The 20,177-nt window shown below is 42.4% G+C and overlaps 1 protein-coding gene across 1 annotated transcript in view; it reads left to right on the top strand.

Annotated features, from left to right (window-relative positions):
- Positions 1–282: 282 nt before the first annotated feature.
- NEMP1 (nuclear envelope integral membrane protein 1) overlaps positions 283–20,177 on the top strand; it is a 59,870-nt gene continuing 39,975 nt past the window's right edge. Inside the window, exon 1 of the mRNA XM_063444767.1 lies at positions 283–433. Within this exon, the coding sequence (XP_063300837.1) occupies positions 331–433 (103 nt within the window). The 5' untranslated portion in view covers positions 283–330. The remainder of the gene's footprint in view (positions 434–20,177) is intronic.

Genomic DNA, 20,177 nt, shown 5'->3' with positions numbered 1-20,177 from the left:
TGACACACCATGAGCCTTGGAAAGAAGCTTTATAATGAAATGGAAAATAAAACAGATGTAGCCCTATGATAATTGACACATCTTTCACAGATTAGTATAATACCCATGGCTTACAGTTATCCCCATTAGCTGCAGCACTGCCAGCTGTACTGACAGACACATTCCTTACAGGGCGAAGACGGTGGCAGCGCCAGTGACGTTCCTTTACGCGCCTGTCGTTCTACGTCATCCATACGCGCGGCTCTGTAAGGCTGTGACGGGCGCGCCTTGGTGATTAGCCGTGCTTGCGTTCCAAGCCTCGGTGCCGCTGCCTCGTTCAAGTCCTCGGTTATGGCGGGAGAAGTGGAAAATGAAAGAGGCCTGGGAATGGCCTGCGGGCTTTTACTGGTGCAGCTCTTACTTTTACCCAGTGTATTGTGTATTTCAGCTTCAGGTAAAAAGACTGTATGTTTCCAGGGCCTTTAGACCACAACATGTCTTATAAGTACTTCCCTCTTTCCCCACGTTTGGCATAGTTAACCTAGAGCTGTATGGGGAACATGGGGTCCATGTATTCTCACTACACGGGGGGTAGTCACTGCCATTGGTCTGACAGCTCCCACAGGTGCAGCAAGTAGTAAACTTATTCACAATGGGAGGGCTGCCAGACTCTTCGACGTGTGGTTTTGGGAAGCATTCCTAAGATTAGGTTAAAAGTCAGGTAGAGTTTAGGTTTAGCAGTTTTTAATTGGAGAAATAACAGATGTTTGTCCCCACCAAGCCCTGATCTGTCTTTTTTGCCCATTCCCCAGACCCTCTGTTTCTTTGTGTGTGTCCCAGCCCCTTCCCCAGCCACTCTGTGTCTCGTTCTCTCCACAGGACCATTTATGCGTGCCTTTCTCCCCCACCCCTCTGTCGCTTTGTGTCCATAGTCTTGTTACATGTATTGGATACAGTGTTTCGTCTAATTGCAATTTTCGTCAGGGGGGGGGGGGGGGAATTGAGATGCATGGAATGGCTAGTGGGGAAACAAAGCGACATAGAGAGGCAGGGGGAGAAAGTGACAATGGCCATGAGAGGGATGCCCACCTGCCACGTCAAGGCAAACTCTTAGGTGGGTCCTCTACTGACTATTCACCTTGCTTCCTTGAGCTTCTTGCAGAGATTTCCCTGAGACAGAGAGGGGTGTTTTCTTATGTATAAAACTGTCATTGCACTACTGTATGTACAGTTGTGCTTTTTAAAAAAAAATTTATTACTGTATTTAATACATCTAAACTCATCTTTCTGTCACTTGTTATTCCTCTTTTTGATTATGTTCAGTTAAAGGACCACTATAGGCACCCAGACCACTTCAGCTTAATGAAGTGGTCTGGGTGCCAGGTCCATCTAGGTTTAACCCTTTTTGCTGTAAACATAGCAGTTTCAGAGAAACTGCTATGTTTACCTATGGGTTAATCCAGCCTCTAGTGGCAGTCTCATTGACAGCCGCTAAAGGGGCTTCCGCGCTTCTCACTGTGTTTTCACAGTGAGAAGACGCCAGCGTCCATAGGAAAGCATTGAGAATGCTTTCCTATGGACTGGCTGAATGTGCGTGTGGCTCTTGCCGCGCATGCGCATTCAGCCGATGATGATGACTACGAAAAGGAGGAGGAGAGTTCCCCGCGCCGAGGGTGCCCGGCGGGGGGAAAAAAGGTAAGATTTAAGCCCTTCCACCCCCTAGAGCCCGGCGGTGGGGGGGACCTAGAGACCCTATAGTGCCAGGAAAACGTGTGTGTTTTCTTGGCACTATAGTGGTCTTTTAACCCCTTAAGGACACGTCATGTCATGATTCCCTTTTATTCCTGTAGTTTGGTCCTTAAGGGGTTAAGAGAAATTAGAATTATGAGGGGAAAATACGTTCTCAATTTGAATGCTTTTTTTTATTTATTTTTTATTCCTTGACCAAAAAGGAGGCCCATGAAAGCTTTGTATCGGTTTTTCTTTTAATTAACTATATATAATCTCATTGGGGAAAAAGAAAGTGCACACTCTTTAAATTCTATGGCTTTACATATCTGGACATCATAACAATAAACTGTTCCTTATAAGCTGTTAAAATTAGGTAAATGCAATCTTAGATGAACCAAAATGACCGTGTATTGATTTATTTCACAAAAATAAAGCCGAAATGGAAAAGCCATGTGTGAAAAACTAAGTACACTCTTACTGCTTCCATAGGAATTAAGAGGCTAAGTAAGACAGGTGCAGCTAATCAAATACCCTTGATTAATTGATCATCAGCAAGTGTGACCATCTCTATAAAAGCCAATGTTTAGCATATATACATAGCAACAATTTATATGCAGGAAGGGTGCAGATAAAGGAAAATATTGGTGCAACAGAAAACACATTAAAACATTTTTGGAGTGAAAACATGTGACTGATCTCTGGTATGGTAAATATTTAAACCATTACGCTCTACCTTAGGCACATCTCACATGGGGGCCCTCCTTTATTGTAAAAGGTTTTTTAATTCAATGGAATACTGCATAGAACTTTTTTCTTTTCCTACTATTTAGTAGATATACTCCCAAATAAAACATTTTGTAGTCTTTCTGCCTGCTGTCTTGGGGAGGGTGTCTTCATAATATTGTAAAGCGCTACGGAATCTGTTGGCGCTATATAAATGGCAATAATAATAAATAATAATAGAAATACATCTGCTGTCTATAGCCTTCACAAGCTTTCCCCTTTTTCCCAGGCACAGTTTTTTTTTTTTTTTTTTTGAATTTGTGCTGGGGAGTTGACCATGTAAATGCCTCAGTGCTGCAGCGATTGTGACTTTCCAAGGCTTCTCACTGAGCTGTAGTACAGCTGTGGCCCACCGCACCTGCAAGCGTTGGCTCTATCGAGCTAATAAAAAGCAGAAGAAAACTCAGGAGGTATTTCGGAACCTAGTTATAAAAGTGGGGATTTGTACGTGGAAACTGTTTTTAGAAACTGTTGGGGGCGAAAACAAAGACTTGACACACAAAGCAATTCCAAAATTTATTTTAATGGTGAATAGAGGGACTATTCTAGGGAACTCTAAGCACCATAACCTTTTCAATGAGATGAAGGGCTAAGGTGCCTTTAACCCCCTACGGATCGCGGATGTATGAGGTATGTCCAACATAAAACGGTCGCTTCCAGCCGCTCTAAACATATTACACAATGCCACGATATTGAGGCATAGTGTAATGCCCCACACACTGCCGTGTACCCGAGTGATCGATCCCCCCCGGAGCGATCACTTCCGTGTTGCCGCACGTGGTGCCCAGCAGTGTGGAGCAGAGCATCGGAAGCCTTCAGGCAGGCTTCCGATGCTCTGCCTGTACGGAGTATCTCGAGGGGTCGAGGCACTCAGTAAACTTTTTTTTTTTTTTTATTATTAACCCCTACCCTCCCTCCCCATGTACTTACTGATCGCCGCTGTTCCCCCGCCGGTGATCAGTCTGCTTAAGGTTAATAAAAGTTAAAAAAAAAAAAAAAATTATTTTTTTTTTTTCTTAACCCCTTCAGGACGGAGTCAATAGTACACGTTCTGATCAAAACAAAACGTAAACAAAAACTGGAATTTGCGCTATATGTCTGTTCACCCGTAGTTCCCCTCTTTAAATGCACCCACACTTATTATATATCATTTTGTTCAGGAGAAACAGGGCTTTCATTTCATATAAAATATTTGTATATGAAACAATTTATTATGAATAAAATTAAAAAAAACTGAGAATTTTTTTTTTTTTTTTTTTTAAATTTGTAGTTCCGCCTCACATTTTAGCTGTAAATGTCATAATACTGTTAGGTTTTACTGCAACAAAATGCACATATTTGTAATCAGCGATGTCTCACGAGTACAACAGTACCCCCCATTAACAGGTTTTATGGTGTTTTGGAAAGTTACAGGGTCAAATATAGAACGTTCCATTTTCAAATTGAAATTTGCCAGATTAGTAATGTTACCTTTGAGACGGTGTGGTAGCCCAGGAATGAGAATTACCCCCATAATGGCATACCATTTGAAAAAGTAGACAACCCAAGGTATTGAACGTGGGGTATGTTTAGTTTTTTTTAGTAGCCACTTAGTCACAAACACTGGCCAAAGTTAGCGTTCATATTTGTTTTTGTGTGAAAAAAGCAAAAAACTAATATTTGGCCAGTGTTTGTGACTAAGTGGCTACTAAAAATGACTGGACATACCCCATTTGCAATACCTTGGGTTGTCTACTTTTGCAAATGGTATGCCATCATGGGGGTAATTCTTATTCCTGGGCTACCATACGGTCTCAAAGGCAACATAACTAATCTGGCAAATTTCAATGTCAAAAAAATGAAATGCAAGCCTTATATGTGACTCTCTAACTTTCCAAAACACCATAAAACCTGTACATGGGGGGTACTGTTATTCTCGGGAGATTTCACTAAACACAAATATTAGTGTTTTAAAACAGTAAAACATATTACAACAATAATATAGTCCATAAAAGTGCCGTTTGTTTGTAAAAAATGCAAAAAACGTCACTTTTACTTAAAATATCATCGTTGTAATACAATTTACCAGTTTTAAACACTAATATTTGAGTTCAGCGAAGTCTCCCGAGTAAAACAGTACCCCCTATGTACAGGTTTTATGGTGTCTTGGAGAGTTACAGGGTCTAATTTAGTGCTTGCGAATTAAATTCTCTGCACTTTCTCCCTGTGTTGTCAGGCATGTCAATCAAATTTTAATTAATCAAATGACATAATTATGTTAAAAAATTACTTAAATATACACGTAGAATTTTAATATATATGCATTCATAGGTATATAAATTCTACGTGTATACTAATGTAATCTTTTATGTAATTATATGTATTTATCTCTATATATATATTTGCGGTTATTTGTATTTTATATATAGATAGATATATATAGAATGTCATTCTAAGTGTATTCTGTTTCCAATATATATATATATATTAATAACAAAATACAGTTAGAATGAAATTACATATGAATATATAATTTATTTTATATTTTGTTTCAATATTTTATTTATTTAATTATTTTATTTATTTATTATTGTAATTATGCGTATATATATAATATATATATGTAGATCTATTATATATATAATATATATACATATTATATATATGTAACGTCATTCTAAGTGTATTTTAATATTAATATATATACTAATATTAATATTAAAATACATTACGTATGACGTTACATATATATAATATGTATATATATTATATATATAATATATATACATATTATATATATATATATATATATATATATATATATATATAAAAAGGCATTTAATTTATTTTAGAACATTTTAATATATTTTTTTTTTACACTACCTACCAGCAGGGGGACTGTCTAATATTTTAGACAGTCCCCCTGCTGGCAGATCCATAGCCAGCTATAGGGGGCCATGTGATCGCTCTTTGAGAGCGATCACATGGCCCCCGGGGGCCTCATTTGCCGGAGGGGGGCTGCCTGGGCTCTCAGACGAGGATCGCGGCGGAGGTGAGTACACCTCTGCTCCTGGGGCTGCAAGCCGTTACGGCGTTCTATGCCGCCGCAACGGCTTTAAAGCCGCGACGGCATAGAACGCCGTAACGGGGTTAATATATACATATTAATATAAAAATACACTTAGACTAAAATTACACACACGTGTGTATATGTATATATATATATACAGAACGCCAAATGATAGCTGCTCACCGGTCTTGTTTAAAATTCAAAAGTTTTATTTAATCATATAAAAAATCTGTGACCAACGTTTCAGTCCCCGCTCGGGACTTTCCTCAGGGTCAGACAATAAATGATAGGACAACACATATTGCTTGCAATGTATGTCAATATATAGCCATAACAATGATTGTAAGTGACTCACCCAGGTGCATGGTGTCCTCGGCGTTTCCGCCGTGTGTACTTCCGGGTATGCGCATTAGGTATCAGCTCAGCACTGCCCCCTTTCATCTACGTATTCGAAATTCTGTATTTCAAATAGGAAGTGGGCAGCATATTAACCGTGCGTATGGCCTCAGCTATGCTTCCGGGTGTGCGCGAGCACCTAACCCGTGACTCCACCTCCAGTATGGCACGTGACTGGTATCGTCACGTGACACGTGCCGTGTCGGAAACGGCAAGCGGGGCGTTGCTAAGCAACGTAGTGCGCATGTTACACCGGTTGTATGTAAACAAACTCGTGTATCAGTTATAAGGACAAATGCATGTGAATACGATGTGATGAAAGTGATGTAATATTTAATGTGACATGGTCAGCTAATGAAAACAATAAATATGTATCTAATAGAGACATGTAATATATTTAAATTAAACTATATGACACAAAGGCTGCATCTCATAGGAGTGAAGCTGTATATGTTATTAAAGTGCTGTAGGAGATACTTTAGCAAGTAATTCATTAAAGTGATGACGTACAGTAATTAAAGTGCAAAGAATAGTGCTGAAAACCATGCAGTAATAATGGTGCAAAACTTGTTTCATTTATTTATTCATTTATTTGGCTCCCTTAATGCAGTACCAGTATTATTTTAGACATACAAGCTATTACCCCCTATTTGGGCGTTGTAGACATGTATTTATATTTTAATGATATAATTGATATGTTATGGCTATGACGTTAAGAGTTATGTTCTTTACACACTAGTTTTGCACCATTACTACTGCATGGTTTTCAGCACTATTCTTTGCACTTTAATTACTGTACGTCATCACTTTAATGAATTACTTGCTAAAGTATCTCCTACAGCACTTTAATAACATATACAGCTTCACTCCTATGAGATGCAGCCTTTGTGTCATATAGTTTGATTTAAATATATTACATGTCTCTATTAGATACATATTTATTGTTTTCAATAGCTGACCATGTCACATTAAATATTACATCACTTTCATCACATCGTATTCACATGCATTTGTCCTTATAAATGATACACGAGTTTGTTTACATACAACCGGTGTAACATGCGCACTACGTTGCTTAGCAACGCCCCGCTTGCCGTTTCCGACACGGCACGTGTCACGTGACGATACCAGTCACGTGCCATACTGGAGGTGGAGTCACGGGTTAGGTGCTCGCGCACACCCGGAAGCATAGCTGAGGCCATACGCACGGTTAATATGCTGCCCACTTCCTATTTGAAATACAGAATTTCGGATACGTAGATGAAAGGGGGCAGTGCTGAGCTGATACCTAATGCGCATACCCGGAAGTACACACGGCGGAAACGCCGAGGACACCATGCACCTGGGTGAGTCACTTACAATCATTGTTATGGCTATATATTGACATACATTGCAAGCAATATGTGTTGTCCTATCATTTATTGTCTGACCCTGAGGAAAGTCCCGAGCGGGGACTGAAACGTTGGTCACAGATTTTTAATATGATTAAATAAAACTTTTGAATTTTAAACAAGACCGGTGAGCAGCTATCATTTGGCGTTCTATGTATCTTTGGAGTCCAGGCTTTGGCACCCGGCATATCAGGAACATTAAAGCGTGAGTGCATGGGATTTTTTTCTATTTTTATATATATATATATATATTGTGTATCTAAATTATTATAAAAATAAACTGTAAAAAACATAAATTTTACTTACCGAAAATTTCTTTTTCCTGAAGATTAGAGGCAGTGCTTACACCATAGGGATATCCAATCTGGAGGGAAAAAACAGGCAGGCAAATCTCCAAACATTTTAACCCCTCCCCTAATTACCTCCTTTCCAATAAGTAGCAGCTCCTCCTGATCATCCCCAGACAATACATAAGCCAAATAGCTGCAAAATTACTGAGTTTATTAGAAAAAGGGGCGGGAATTGTAGCACTGCCTCTAATCTTCAGGAAAAAGAAATTTTCGGTAAGTAAAATTTATGTTTTTCCTATCAGATTAGAGGCAGTGCTTACACCATAGGGATATAATAAAGCAGATCCTGAGGGCGGGTTTCAGTTCACTACTGCTTGAAGCACCCTGCGCCCAAAAGCTGCATACTCCGAGGCCAGTATGTCCCATTTGTAGTGTCTTGAGAACGTATGGAGAGAGGACCGAATAGCAGCTGAACAAATTCGAGACGGAGAAGCAGCTGCACGCAGAGCCCATGACGGCGAAACAGCTCTAGTAGAATGTGCCTTTATAGGGCCTGCAAATTCCGTGCCACTCTTAGAATAAGATAACAGAATACAATCCTTCAGCCATCTAGCCAGAGAACTCTTCGAAACCAACATACCTTTTCTTTGTGCCTATGAACAAGATAAACATACTGATATCCTACCGGAAGGATTCCGTAGCTTTTAGATATTGCCAAAGACATATCTTTACGTCTAAGCAGTGAAAATTACTTACCAAGGCATTAGACGGATTCCGACAAACGGTCGGCAAAACCACTTCTCGGTTGACATTGGCAACAGAAAAAACTTTAGTGATACCTGAAGGATCGAGCTTCAGAACCTCCTTGTCCTGATGAAAACCAAAAAGGGAAAATACTCCCGAAGCGCTCGGATCTCACATACTCTATTAGCTGACGAATAGCCACCAAAAAAAAAAAAAACGGTATCCAACGAAAACATCTTCAGGGAAACTTCTTCCAATGGTTCAACAGGCGGTACTCAAAGTGCGGAAAGGACCAAATTCAGATCCCAGGGAGGACAGGCTTCCCTAACAAAGGGCACCAAACGTGTCAGAGCTCTGAAGAACCTTGAAATCAGAAAATTCGAGGTGAAACATCTGAGGGAGAAGAAACTGATAGCAGAAACATGTAATCTAAATGAAGCAGGTTTAAGACCTTTGCAAATCCCATCTGACGGAAGCATAGAATCTTCTGGATGGACGCGGAAACAGGGTTGACTTCAAACCTACAACACCGCTGAAAAAACTTGCAAATCCTAACGTAGAACCTTGAAGTAGATTCCTTGTAAGATGCCAAAAAAATTTTTTTATAACTTCAGGATCCAGACCTTTACTCTCTAAAATCTGGAGTTCAGAAACCAGGCCGTCAAACGGAATCTCCGAAGGGCCGGAAGAGGCACCATGGCGTCCTCTAGAATTACTCCTGAAAGAGGAAGCTTCCAAAAGGTGGCCCCCGGAAAGTTCAGGAGAACCGAGAACCAACTTCTTCTTGGCCACCATGGAAGGATTAGGATAATACTTACATTTTCCAGCCTTACTTTTTGAAGTATTCTGGGAAGAAGCACTACTGGCGGTAAGATATATGCCAGGTTGAACTTCCATGGTACTGACAGGGAATCTATGAAATCCGGCCTGTCTGCTGGATTTAGGGATGCAAAACGTCTTGTCTTCCTGTTCACTCTGGATGCCATCAGGACTATCTCTGGAACACCGAAGCGGTCTGTGATGAACTTGAAAGTTCTGCATGACAGGGACCAATCTGCTTGTTTCAAATGATGCCTGCTCAGGGCATCTGCCACCACATTGAACTTTCCTAAAATGTGAACTGCAGAGATTGACATAAGGTGCACTTCTGCCCACAGCATGATTATTGAACAAAGGCTTTCTAATCTTGTTGATCTCGTACCTCCCTGTTTGTTCAAATATGCCACTGTCGTTCGATTGTCTGAACGAATTTGAATATGTTGATCTTTGATGAGAAACTGAAACGCCAAGAGTGCCATCCATACGGCCTTTAATTCCCTGAAGTTCGAGGAACTTCTCATATCCTTCTCTTGCCAGGACCCCTGCTTCTTTATGTCTCCCAGATGGGCCCCCCAGCCCAGCGCAGAGGCGTCTGTTGTTATGATAGTGAAGGACTTCATCCGGAATGACAGACCCTCGTGGAGGAATCGAGAAAATGTCCACCACTGCAGACTTTTCAAAGTTAGATCGTTAAACCTCATCAGCCCATCTAGGCCGAGATCCTGTCGATACCAGACTTGCAGAATGTTTCTTTGTAGAGGTCTCATTCTGGCTTTTGCCCAACCGACTGCCGGGATTGAGGCTGTAAACAGACCCAGCAAGCACCTGGCTTCTCTGATTGAAAACACACTTTTTTCTCTGAGATTCCGGATTAACCGCTTGATCTTTAGTATCTTCTCTTCTGGCAGTAATAACTTCATCGCGATAGAATCCAAAATTAGACCCAAGAACTGGATCCTTTGAACTGGCACTAGTTCCGATTTGTTGAAATTTATTAGCCAGCCATGCTTTTCCAGCGATTTGATGGCTGTCCCCAGGTCTAACTGTAGTTGAACTTGGGACTCTGCAATGAACAGCCAGTCGTCCAAATATGGAATGACAGCGATGCCCATACCTCTTAGAAAAGCTGAAACTACTACTAGAAGCTTCGTGAATACTCTGGGCGCTGGTGACAGGCCGAAAGGCAGTGCTCTGAATTGGTAATGTTTGGTTACCGATTGGCAGCACACCGCAACCGTAGAATACTTTTGCTGGATTCCGCTATGGGTACATGAAGATAGGCATCTTTCAAATCCAGGGACGCAACCAACTTTATGGGTGAATAAGCAGAGCAGCTGACTTTACTGTTTCCATGAGGAATTTCTTTTTGATAATCCGCTTGTTTACGGCCTTTAGGTCTAGGATAGGTCTGAACGAACCATCTGGTTTTGGCACCAAGAAAAGTCTTGAATAGGTGCCTTGATGTCTTTCCTTTAGAGGAACTTCTTCCACCACTCTTTTTAGTAACAGAGTCGATACTTCCCGCATCAGAGGGAGTTCCATATCTAGAGAATGAATCTCGGAACATAGAAACATGTTCTTGGGGCTTGTGATAATTCTAGAGCGTATCCGTGCTCCATCACTGTAAGGACCCAGCGATCCGATGTTGTCTCTTTCCAGTGCTCTAGGAAGTGACTCAACCTTCCACCTACAGGCCTGGCGTCATCATTTTTTATTTCTCTTGGCAGTAAACCTCTCCTTCTTCCTATAATCAAAGGCTCTTTTCTGTTGACCCTTGAAATAGTTTCTACGAAAGGAACTTCTAAATGAGGGAAGTGTCTCTGCGTTACGGCTTCTAAACTGCTTCCTATATGATACTGGTAAAGCTTTCCTTCCTTCCTTCATCTGTTTCAACAACTCATCCAGTTTTGAACCGAAAAGTCTACCTGGTTCAAAAGACAGTTCACACAGTGAATTATTAGATGCCGCATCTGCTGACCAATTTCTAAGCCAAAGCGCTCTTCTGGCGACTGTTGAAATACCTATATTCTTGGCCGATAATTTCAGGCTTTCTGCAGAGGCATCCACTTTTCTAGTTCTTCCAACCAAGTTTATGGGCCTTGGTAACGGATGACCCCGTAATCAAAGCTTTAGCTTGGGCTGCAGAAGAGATGAACAACTTCTTTAAAGAGGAGTCCATGCGTTTATCCATGACATCCTTGAGCCCGCTTGAATCTCCAATTGGTAATGTAGTCTTCTTACCTATTTGAGCAATAGGAACGCCCACTACAGGGATAGTATCCAGCTTACAGTCTTGTTCTGCTTCTATGAAAAAGAGAGATTTAAAACTGTCTAGCCAATAAACAGCATGTGACTTGGGAATTTTCCAATCTTTTAAATCAACTCCCCAATCTGTGGGTGAAAAAGAAACCTATTGGACTTCTACCCTGTTTCCTCAAGTTCAAATGCCACTGCACTTCTTTAATCAATACCCCAAATGGATTCTACTGGGAATGCAGATTCCTCATTTGATGAGACACTGCTGAATTATCGCCATACTCAGAACCACTAGTTCCAAACTAGAATCGGAACTTCCCAAGATCTTAGGCTTTTGTTAGCATGTATAACAATCTGAGAATCCTGGGCAACCGAAGCCTGGATTGTCTGAAATGCTGCTGACCACATATCCACAACTGTTTGCTGCATACTTTGTTGCAACCAGCTGATAAAGTGGACATTTCTGTTCTTTGTGCTTCCTCTGAAGCTTCTTTGAACACACAGAGCAAAGTTTCCTTTTTACAACCATCTGGCATAAGATGGCCACACACAGAGCACATTAAATGCTTGGCTAGATGTACATTTCCCCTTCTCAGCAACTTTATCCAAAATTTTCAGGATTATATACTGGGAACAGAAAACAAACAAGGGAAAATAAACAAAATTTTTCCCTAAAGATTCAGGCTAGAACCATTTAAATAAAAACTTAATCAGTCTTACCTTAAATGGCCTGAGAGTGTGTTGGAGGGCAGGTGAGAAACACACTTTGCAACCGTTCTGAGAGCTCCTGGCAAACAGAGGTTGCTGCTGGTAATGCTCCTTTTAAGTCCTGTAACCAAACAAAAACGCCAAGTTCAAATTTGGCGCCTGAATCCAGGTTCGCATTGCGCATGTGCATAGCGCTCTGCGACTCCCTGGTGGAACGCAACGCAACCTGTGTGTGCGTTCCACCGACAGGACCTCCCAGCCGACGCACGCCTGCGTCCTTCGTCAGACCGGCACCTGGCACGGCAAGAGACGGAATAAATTCTGAGGGACCACGCCGTCCGGCGTGTTAAACGCTACTTACCCGAACATCAAGGAAGCAGAGCCTCCCGAGCCTCAGCCCTTCTCACCTGCTTCCTGGAGAACCTTCCTGCATAACCTCCCCTGCCGAAGGCAGGCAAAGAACTGGGGATGATCAGGAGGAGCTGCTACTTATTGGAAAGGAGGTAATTAGGGGAGGGGTTAAAATGTTTGGAGATTTGCCTGCCTGTTTTTTTCCCTCCAGATTGGATATCCCTATGGTGTAAGCACTGCCTCTAATCTGATAGGAAAATATTTTTTTTTCTAACTATTTTCATATTAATATATATTTACATTAAAAAAAATCCACTTAGAAAGAATATATATATATATATATATTCAATCTCTATCTATCCCCTTTATGCCCATGGACAAAAAACGTCTTTAAGGACCGCAGAATTATCTAGTACGTCCCCGGCAAATAGGAGCCCTGGACCGGCAATCATGGTCGGGGGGGGGGGGGGGGGGGGGACTGCCGGAGACCCCAGCAGTTCTGGCCCTCTAGGGCCATGTGATCACCATGATCACATGACCCTCCAGAGCCATATGATCACATCGCTGCGAAAGGACTCTAGGAGCTGCCAGCAGGGGGACTGTCTGATCTCTCAGGTAGTCCCCCAGGCTGCTAAAAAGTAAAAAATAAAATATTCATACACATGTGGTCCTAATTTAATGACCTACCTGTTTTACCACGGCTTGCATCTACGACCAGGCGTAAGTGCGTGCCGTTGTGGGGATTCCCTGCTCTAGTGCACATGTTTATGTCTGGGGTAACTTCCCTGAACATAGACGAAGGCACCAGAGCAGGGAATCCATTAACTCCTCACATATTGACCGGGTCGTAGGTCACATGTATTATATAGAATATAAATTGAGAAAAACAAAACACATTTTATAAAAAAACAAAAACGCTAACTTTGGCCAGCGTTTTTGACTAAGTGGCTACTACAAAAGACTGGACATATACCCCATTTTGAATACACTGGTGTGTCTACATTTGAAAATGGTATGCCATGATGGGGTTATTTTACATTCCTGGGCTACCATATGGTCTCAAAATGCTACACAGACCCAGAAAACCAATCTGGCAAACTGAATTGGGCAAGCTGGTGGCTCTTGTGGTCTGTCTATTTAGCATGGGTGTTTTGGTGGTTGTAGATGCGTAACAGATTTTGGGGGTCAAAGTTAGAAAAGGTGTGGGTTTAAAAAAAAAAAAAAAAAAAAAAAAAAAAATATATATATATATATATATATATATTTATATATTTATATATATATATATATATTTGTGTGCTCGGAATTTAAATACGTAATGAATAGTAACTGTGAGCAAAGTTGGTTGTGGTGTGCCGAAAAACCAACGTACGATAAATTTGAGAAATACACACTTTATTGCATTTTTTTTACTAAACCAAGTTCCTGAAAGCTTGGCGAAGCTCTTTCTCTGGCTGTGGAATATATTCCGTATATATGGAGGATTTCCACCGTCCCAGTCTCTTGATGATATGGACCGGTGTGTTAGTGCTAGAGGCTGCAGAGGCGGCTCCTATACGGAAGGAGTGCCCAGAGAATGTCGTCGGGTTGTGTCCGAGCTTAGCTAACAAAATTCTGATATGAACCATCAATTTAGCGGTGGTTAACGGGTGCCCTTGTAGTGTTAAGAGCGGAGAGTCCTGTGGGTGATCGTGCAGAGATGACCGTAGGTGATCTAATACTTTTACCGGACACCAGGCATTATCAGTAGGGAAGAGAGGAATTATAGTAGGATGTAGTGATTGGTTGGTTTTAGTTGTAGGGATCGAAAGTTGGTAGTGATCCTGTATCTTAGTGAGGTGTGATATTTTAAGACTTAGCTTTATATCTCCTTGGCAAATTACGGTGAACTCTCTAGGTCTGAGAAAACCGTAGAAAGCGAGATATATAGCAGATTTAATCACCGTATTAGTGCCGATGTCGAATGGGGCTGTGTCAAGGAGATTGCTAAGTGACCTGAAGATAGGCCCATCTATAGGTAATCTAATGGTAGAGAGTGGAGGTGAAACCTTAGTTATACCTTTCAAAACCTTTTTGATGGGATATGAAGAAAGGAAAGGCGTGTTGTTAGGGAAAAGGGTGAGGCTGTGGTGCTGGACCCCCGTGAGATAGAGTTTAATGGTGTTGTGGGATAGTTTTAGGTGTAGGTGGCAAAAGGAGGCAAAAGCCACCATGGTTTGAATAGAGAAGTCACCTTGTAGACCGAACTCTGCAGTGAATTTATTAAATATATTAAGTGCCCTATTGTAAGTGATAGCCGTGTTTGGTGATAATGCTTGGTGAGTGAGTGCTCTAGCGTGGTTCAAGAGTGTGCTTAATCCAGGATTAGCTCGTGGAACCGTGGTGTCCTGGATGGTTGTAGGTGAGCCGTTGGGAGTGCCTGAGAAAATGCCTGAAATTGAGAACGAGAGAGAGCGTCAGCGGCCGTGTTGTGAATCCCCGGGATGTGAAAACAAACTAAGTGAAACTGGCCGGATGCTGCCAACCAGGTCAGCTTGCGAATCAGCCGCATGATGGTTAGGGAAGATGATCGCCCTTTGTTCACGATTTCGCAAGCTGCCGAGTTATCAGAGTAGCATTTGACTGCCTTGCCAGACCAGAGATGACCCCAGGTGTGTGCGGCCGCCACAATGGGATAGATTTCAAATAAAGCTGAGGTCTCTCTGAATCCTGGCAAGGCATCCGTCTCAGTGGGCCAATGGCCCCTGAACCAGTGGTTCCCGAAAATGGCTGCAAAACCGGTATTGGCTGCTGCGTCTGTGTGGATGATGGGTGAAGAGGTGGAGAGAGGGGGAATAAACATGGAGATTCCATTCCAGTCTTTCAAAAACTTCCCCCACATAGCTAGGTCAGCCTTGGCGTGGGGGTCCAAAGAAACTGTGCCAGAGTCCGGAACTCCGTGCATCAGGCAAAGAAGTCTGGATATGAAAGATCTTCCCTGCGGAATGATGCGCATGGCAAAGTTCAGGGATCCGAGAAGGGACTGAAGTTCCTTCCTAGTGCAAACATCATTCTGCAGGAACAAGTCTATTTCCCCTCTCAAACGTGTCAGTTTGTCGTGAGGGAGGCTAGCTTTGAGGTTAATAGAGTCCAGTTCTATCCCCAGAAAGGTCAATTTGGTAGTGGGGCCTATAGTTTTGGCTGGGGACAAAGGGACTCCAAGTGTGGCAAATAGTGCAGTAGTGCTTTTGATTGATGTGGGTGATGTTGACCCTGGCTCTATAAGTAAAAAGTCGTCGAGGTAGTGGATAACGGAGTGACACCTAGTGATGTTCAGGAGCAGCCAGCACAACGACTCTGCGAAAATGTCGAACAGTTTGGGGCTGCTACGAGAACCGAAAGTGAGTCGTGTAGAGAAGTAGTATAGATCACGCCATTTAATACCGTGTAAGTGCCAGAGTGAGGGGTGCATGGGTAGTAATTTAAAAGCGTTAGTAATGTCCATTTTGCTAAGCCAGGGTCGGTTACCAGATGAAATTATGGAATGTATGGCGTCGTCGATGGTTACGTATTGAAGTGAAAATTCGTCTGCTGGAATGAGTGCGTTTATGCTAGGAACAAAAGAGGAGTGCGGTGCCGATAAATCAATAATTAAACGTTTTTTATTAGAATATTTGTGAGTAGCGATGCCAATGGGGTTAGTGCGCCAGGAGGAAAATGGTGAAGAGGTGAAGGGGCCTATCATAAACCCGTTGGTGATTTCTGAGGCAATGAGGGAGTCTGTGGAGACTGGGTCTAAACGTGCAGACTGTAGATTAGGGCATTCAAATGTACCTGGGGGAATGGCAACTATACCCGTGAGAAACCCTTTAGTGAACCCTGTGGTGAGATAATCTACCAGATGCCTGCTAGGGTGAGACCTTAGATAAAAAACCAGGTTGTCGATGTTTATGTCGGTTAGTCATTTGTTTGGTGACAACCTGGCTGGACACATGGTCTTAGTATGTGCCCTGAAACATATGGAGCAGATGTGCAATAATCTACAGGCGCTGAAACTGCAGGAGCCTGCGTTAAAGTTATTGCACACCTGCGCCTTCCCTAGAAAGGAGATGGGCCTACCTAGCTTATCCCGAAGACCACCTGATGACTTGCTGTAGGGGGTGAAAGTAGAGTGAGGTGTGAAAGAGTGAGAGGTGGGTGTGGAGGTGGTGGGATCTGCTTCGACTGGACATAAGTCCGCCATGTGGGATGTCGAGTTGCATATAGCACAAGCCGGGGGCCTGAGTCCAGCGAAGTGGCGACAGAACAATTCAGTGTCCATCTGACCCCAGTTCATTTTGATATTGAACTGTTTTTAGATGGGTCGCCGCCTTCGCTGACACTGACTTGTGGTAGTCATAGAACGAGGAGCCCCCGTACTTGATGCCTAGATCCACCACCTTGTGCAGATAAAGGTCTAACTCCTCTCTCCTGTGTGGGTACACTGTGCAAATAACATCTCTATATATCCCGAAGGCTATCACAAACTGTGGGATTGATAATTTTTTATTAAGCCTGGGATCCCTCGTCTTGAGTACCACAGAAATGTCGCCACAGTTGAAGGCCTTGTTCTCAAGAACATCCTGGGAGGCTATGAGCAGAGACACCAGACACACGTCCTTCCCGTCTAATATATCTTTCTTGATAGAGTCAGGGACGGAGTGTGCTGGTGACTCAAATGGTGTAATGGTTGTGCCTGGTGCTAGGGGGGGGGGGGGGGGTATGGGAGGGCATGTAGGTATGATGGGTACAGCCGTGATAGGAGCTGGGATTATCGTGATAGGGGCTGGGACTATCGTGATAGGAGCTGGGACTACCGCAGTAGTACCTGGGGAGGAGATGGCGCTCTCCACCTTGGATAGTCTGTTATTGAGGGCCTGAAGATTGGCCAAGATCTCTGCCAGGGTATCCTGGTTGGACGTGCTGTAACTTGGTGGTAGTCCTTGAGAGCTAGTGCCTGGCCTAGGCCCGGGGGCTTGGTGGGTCAGTAGCCTATAAAGTTCAGCCTTTCTGGCTGTGGCCGGGAAGGGGATTCCCCTGAGCCTAAGTTCGGCCGTAATTTTGGGAATAGTCCATGCTCTCAAGGACGTGGGGGTTGAAAGGGTGAGAGAATCGCTTGGAGACTCGGGTCTGGTTGGCGTGAATTGTATATCTTCAGTCAGTTCTTCGGTTGGCATGGGTTCTTGGGACATTCTAAAAAGGAAATGATTATGCTGCTGGTTGCTATGGGGACCAAACAATCAGCTGAACGGCAGAGGTGAGTAGGGGCTGGGAGTTTAAGTAGGGGACTTACTCCTCCCACAAATTCAGGCCTCCACAAGTTCAGGCCTTTTAACATATATATAATTTTATTTTTATTTTTTTTTATTTTTTTTTTTTAACCCACACTTTTTCTAACTTTGACCCCCAAAATATATATATTAAATTATATGATGAAATTAATGGCATCTTTAGAAAGAACATTTTATGGCGAGAAAAACGGTATATAATATGTGTGTGTACATTAAATGAGTAAAAGAAAAATTATAGCTAAACACAAACAGCCCTGGTCCTTAACAGTAAGAAAATTGAAAAACTATCTGGTCACTAAGGGGTTAATAGCGCCCACGGAAAACAAATTTTTCTCTACAAAGATATATAATTGTATAAATACAGTGGAACCTCGGAATTCAAACGTTCTGGTAAAATTCGGAAGTTGAACTAAAATTTTGCGTAAAAAATGTCTTGATACGCGAACGATCCTCGGTACCCGAACACATCACGCGGTGTTCACAGAGGGACACAAGTGTTGGGAAGCATGGGATACAAGTGTGAGATGAGGAAATATTGGCAGAAGGACTATGTAAAGGGATAGAGGGGAATATAGGGAGAGGAAAACCAAAGGGACACAAGTAAAGGGTGAAGGGATATGATCAGAATTATTATGCAAGAAGAAAGTGGAAAAAGGAGAAGCATACCAGAGTACAAAGGGACTATGGACATAAGGATACAAGCAGAGGAAAGAGGGCTATTAGATATTTTGAACCTGACATAGCTATTTTATATGCTTTTGTATGTAATGCCAGAAGAACAGTTGCCTATCCTCATCCATTTAATTTTGGGGGTCCGGAACGGATTAAACAAATTTACAATTTTTCCTATGGGAAATGTTGATTCGGTTCTCAAACAAATCGGAACTCGAACAGTCTTCTGGAACGGAATAAGTTTGTGTTCCAGGTTCCACTGTACACATCATTTGTATTTATCTAGAGGTTTTTCAACTCTTCATTTTATCTTTTTGCTGTCATCCTCTGCTGGTTAAAGGGCCACTATAGTGCCAGGAACACATACTAGTTTTCCTGGCACTATAGTGCCCTGAAGGTGCCCCCACCTTCAGGATCCCACTCCTGCCGGGCTGAATGGAGAGGAAGGGGTTAATCACCCCTTCCTGAAACTGCTATGTTTACAGCAGAAAGGGTTAATCCTAGGTTGACCTGGCACCCAGACCACTTCATTAAGCTGAAGTGGTCTGGGTGCCTATAGTGGTCCTTTAATAATAATATTGCATAATTTGGGTTTTCTTATGTTCACACGCACAGTTTTCATTTGTTATTTTGTAAACTCCATGTATGCATTTGATAAAAATAAAAAGCATTGTGCTTAGCTACCTGCAAGTTCAAAATACTCCATAAATGCATACCATTTGCAAAACCGTGCCTTAGGACAGGGATTCTGAACCCAGTCGTCAAGAACCTTCTACCAGTCTAGAATTTAGGGACTACCCTGTTGAATCTAAAGTGTTTTTTTTTTCTTAAAACACTTTTTAGATCAAGCATGTCAAACTCAAAGGCTAGCTGAGGCCAAATAAACAAGGATTGATTTGTGGGCCGCAAAAAAAAAAAGTATTCATAGAAACGTAGGTTTGTTTTGACAAGTACAGTATTAAAAAAAAAAAAAACAACAAATAAACAGAGCAACCCACACAAGCCCTGGCCTTTGTTTAAAAAGAAAAAAAAAAACAGCCAACAAGCAGACTCCACTCACATTGCCGCTGTTAGTATGCAAATCCGGATTCCAGCCTCTGATATACCTATAATGGCGCTGTCCGCACCCTGCCCTAAAGCGGATATTCCTGCTACTCCCTGAAACCCTGTCAAGGTGGAGCATGTTGACGTCACTTCGGAATGTGACGTGGCGTTGCGTGCCTCAGTGCACCTTCAGATCCTCCAGTGTCCAGCCGCTGCCATTGCAACACTGACCATCACACTGTCTGACAGACGCACGCTCACATCATTTTATTTATTGTTGCCTTCCTCTCCCGGGTGTCCAGTGGGGATCTTCTCTCAGGAGCTCAGTCTCACTGCTCCCTCACTGTAGTGATGCCGGAATATGACGTAATTCTGGCACCCAGCATCACTACAAAGGGCGCGCATGAGGGAGCAGTAAGATGGAGCAGAGTAGGCATCTGCAATGTGTCAAGGTATTTATATCGGCAGACATTTTGTGCTATGGTAGAAATTAAAAGTGTATATTCTGAAGTCACTCTGAACAGACCAGAATCCATTTTGTTATTCTCAAGTTAACAAAGAGACACAACATTTCTATCCTTTCTGTTACACTAACCTTAGCTTGAACCTAAAGGAATGCGTTGTCTATACAAACCCAGTGATACAATGAAAGCAG

Source organism: Pelobates fuscus, chromosome 1, assembly GCF_036172605.1.
Source record: "Pelobates fuscus isolate aPelFus1 chromosome 1, aPelFus1.pri, whole genome shotgun sequence".
Lineage (NCBI taxonomy): Eukaryota > Metazoa > Chordata > Amphibia > Anura > Pelobatidae > Pelobates > Pelobates fuscus.
This window is presented reverse-complemented; position numbering and strand designations above follow the sequence as displayed.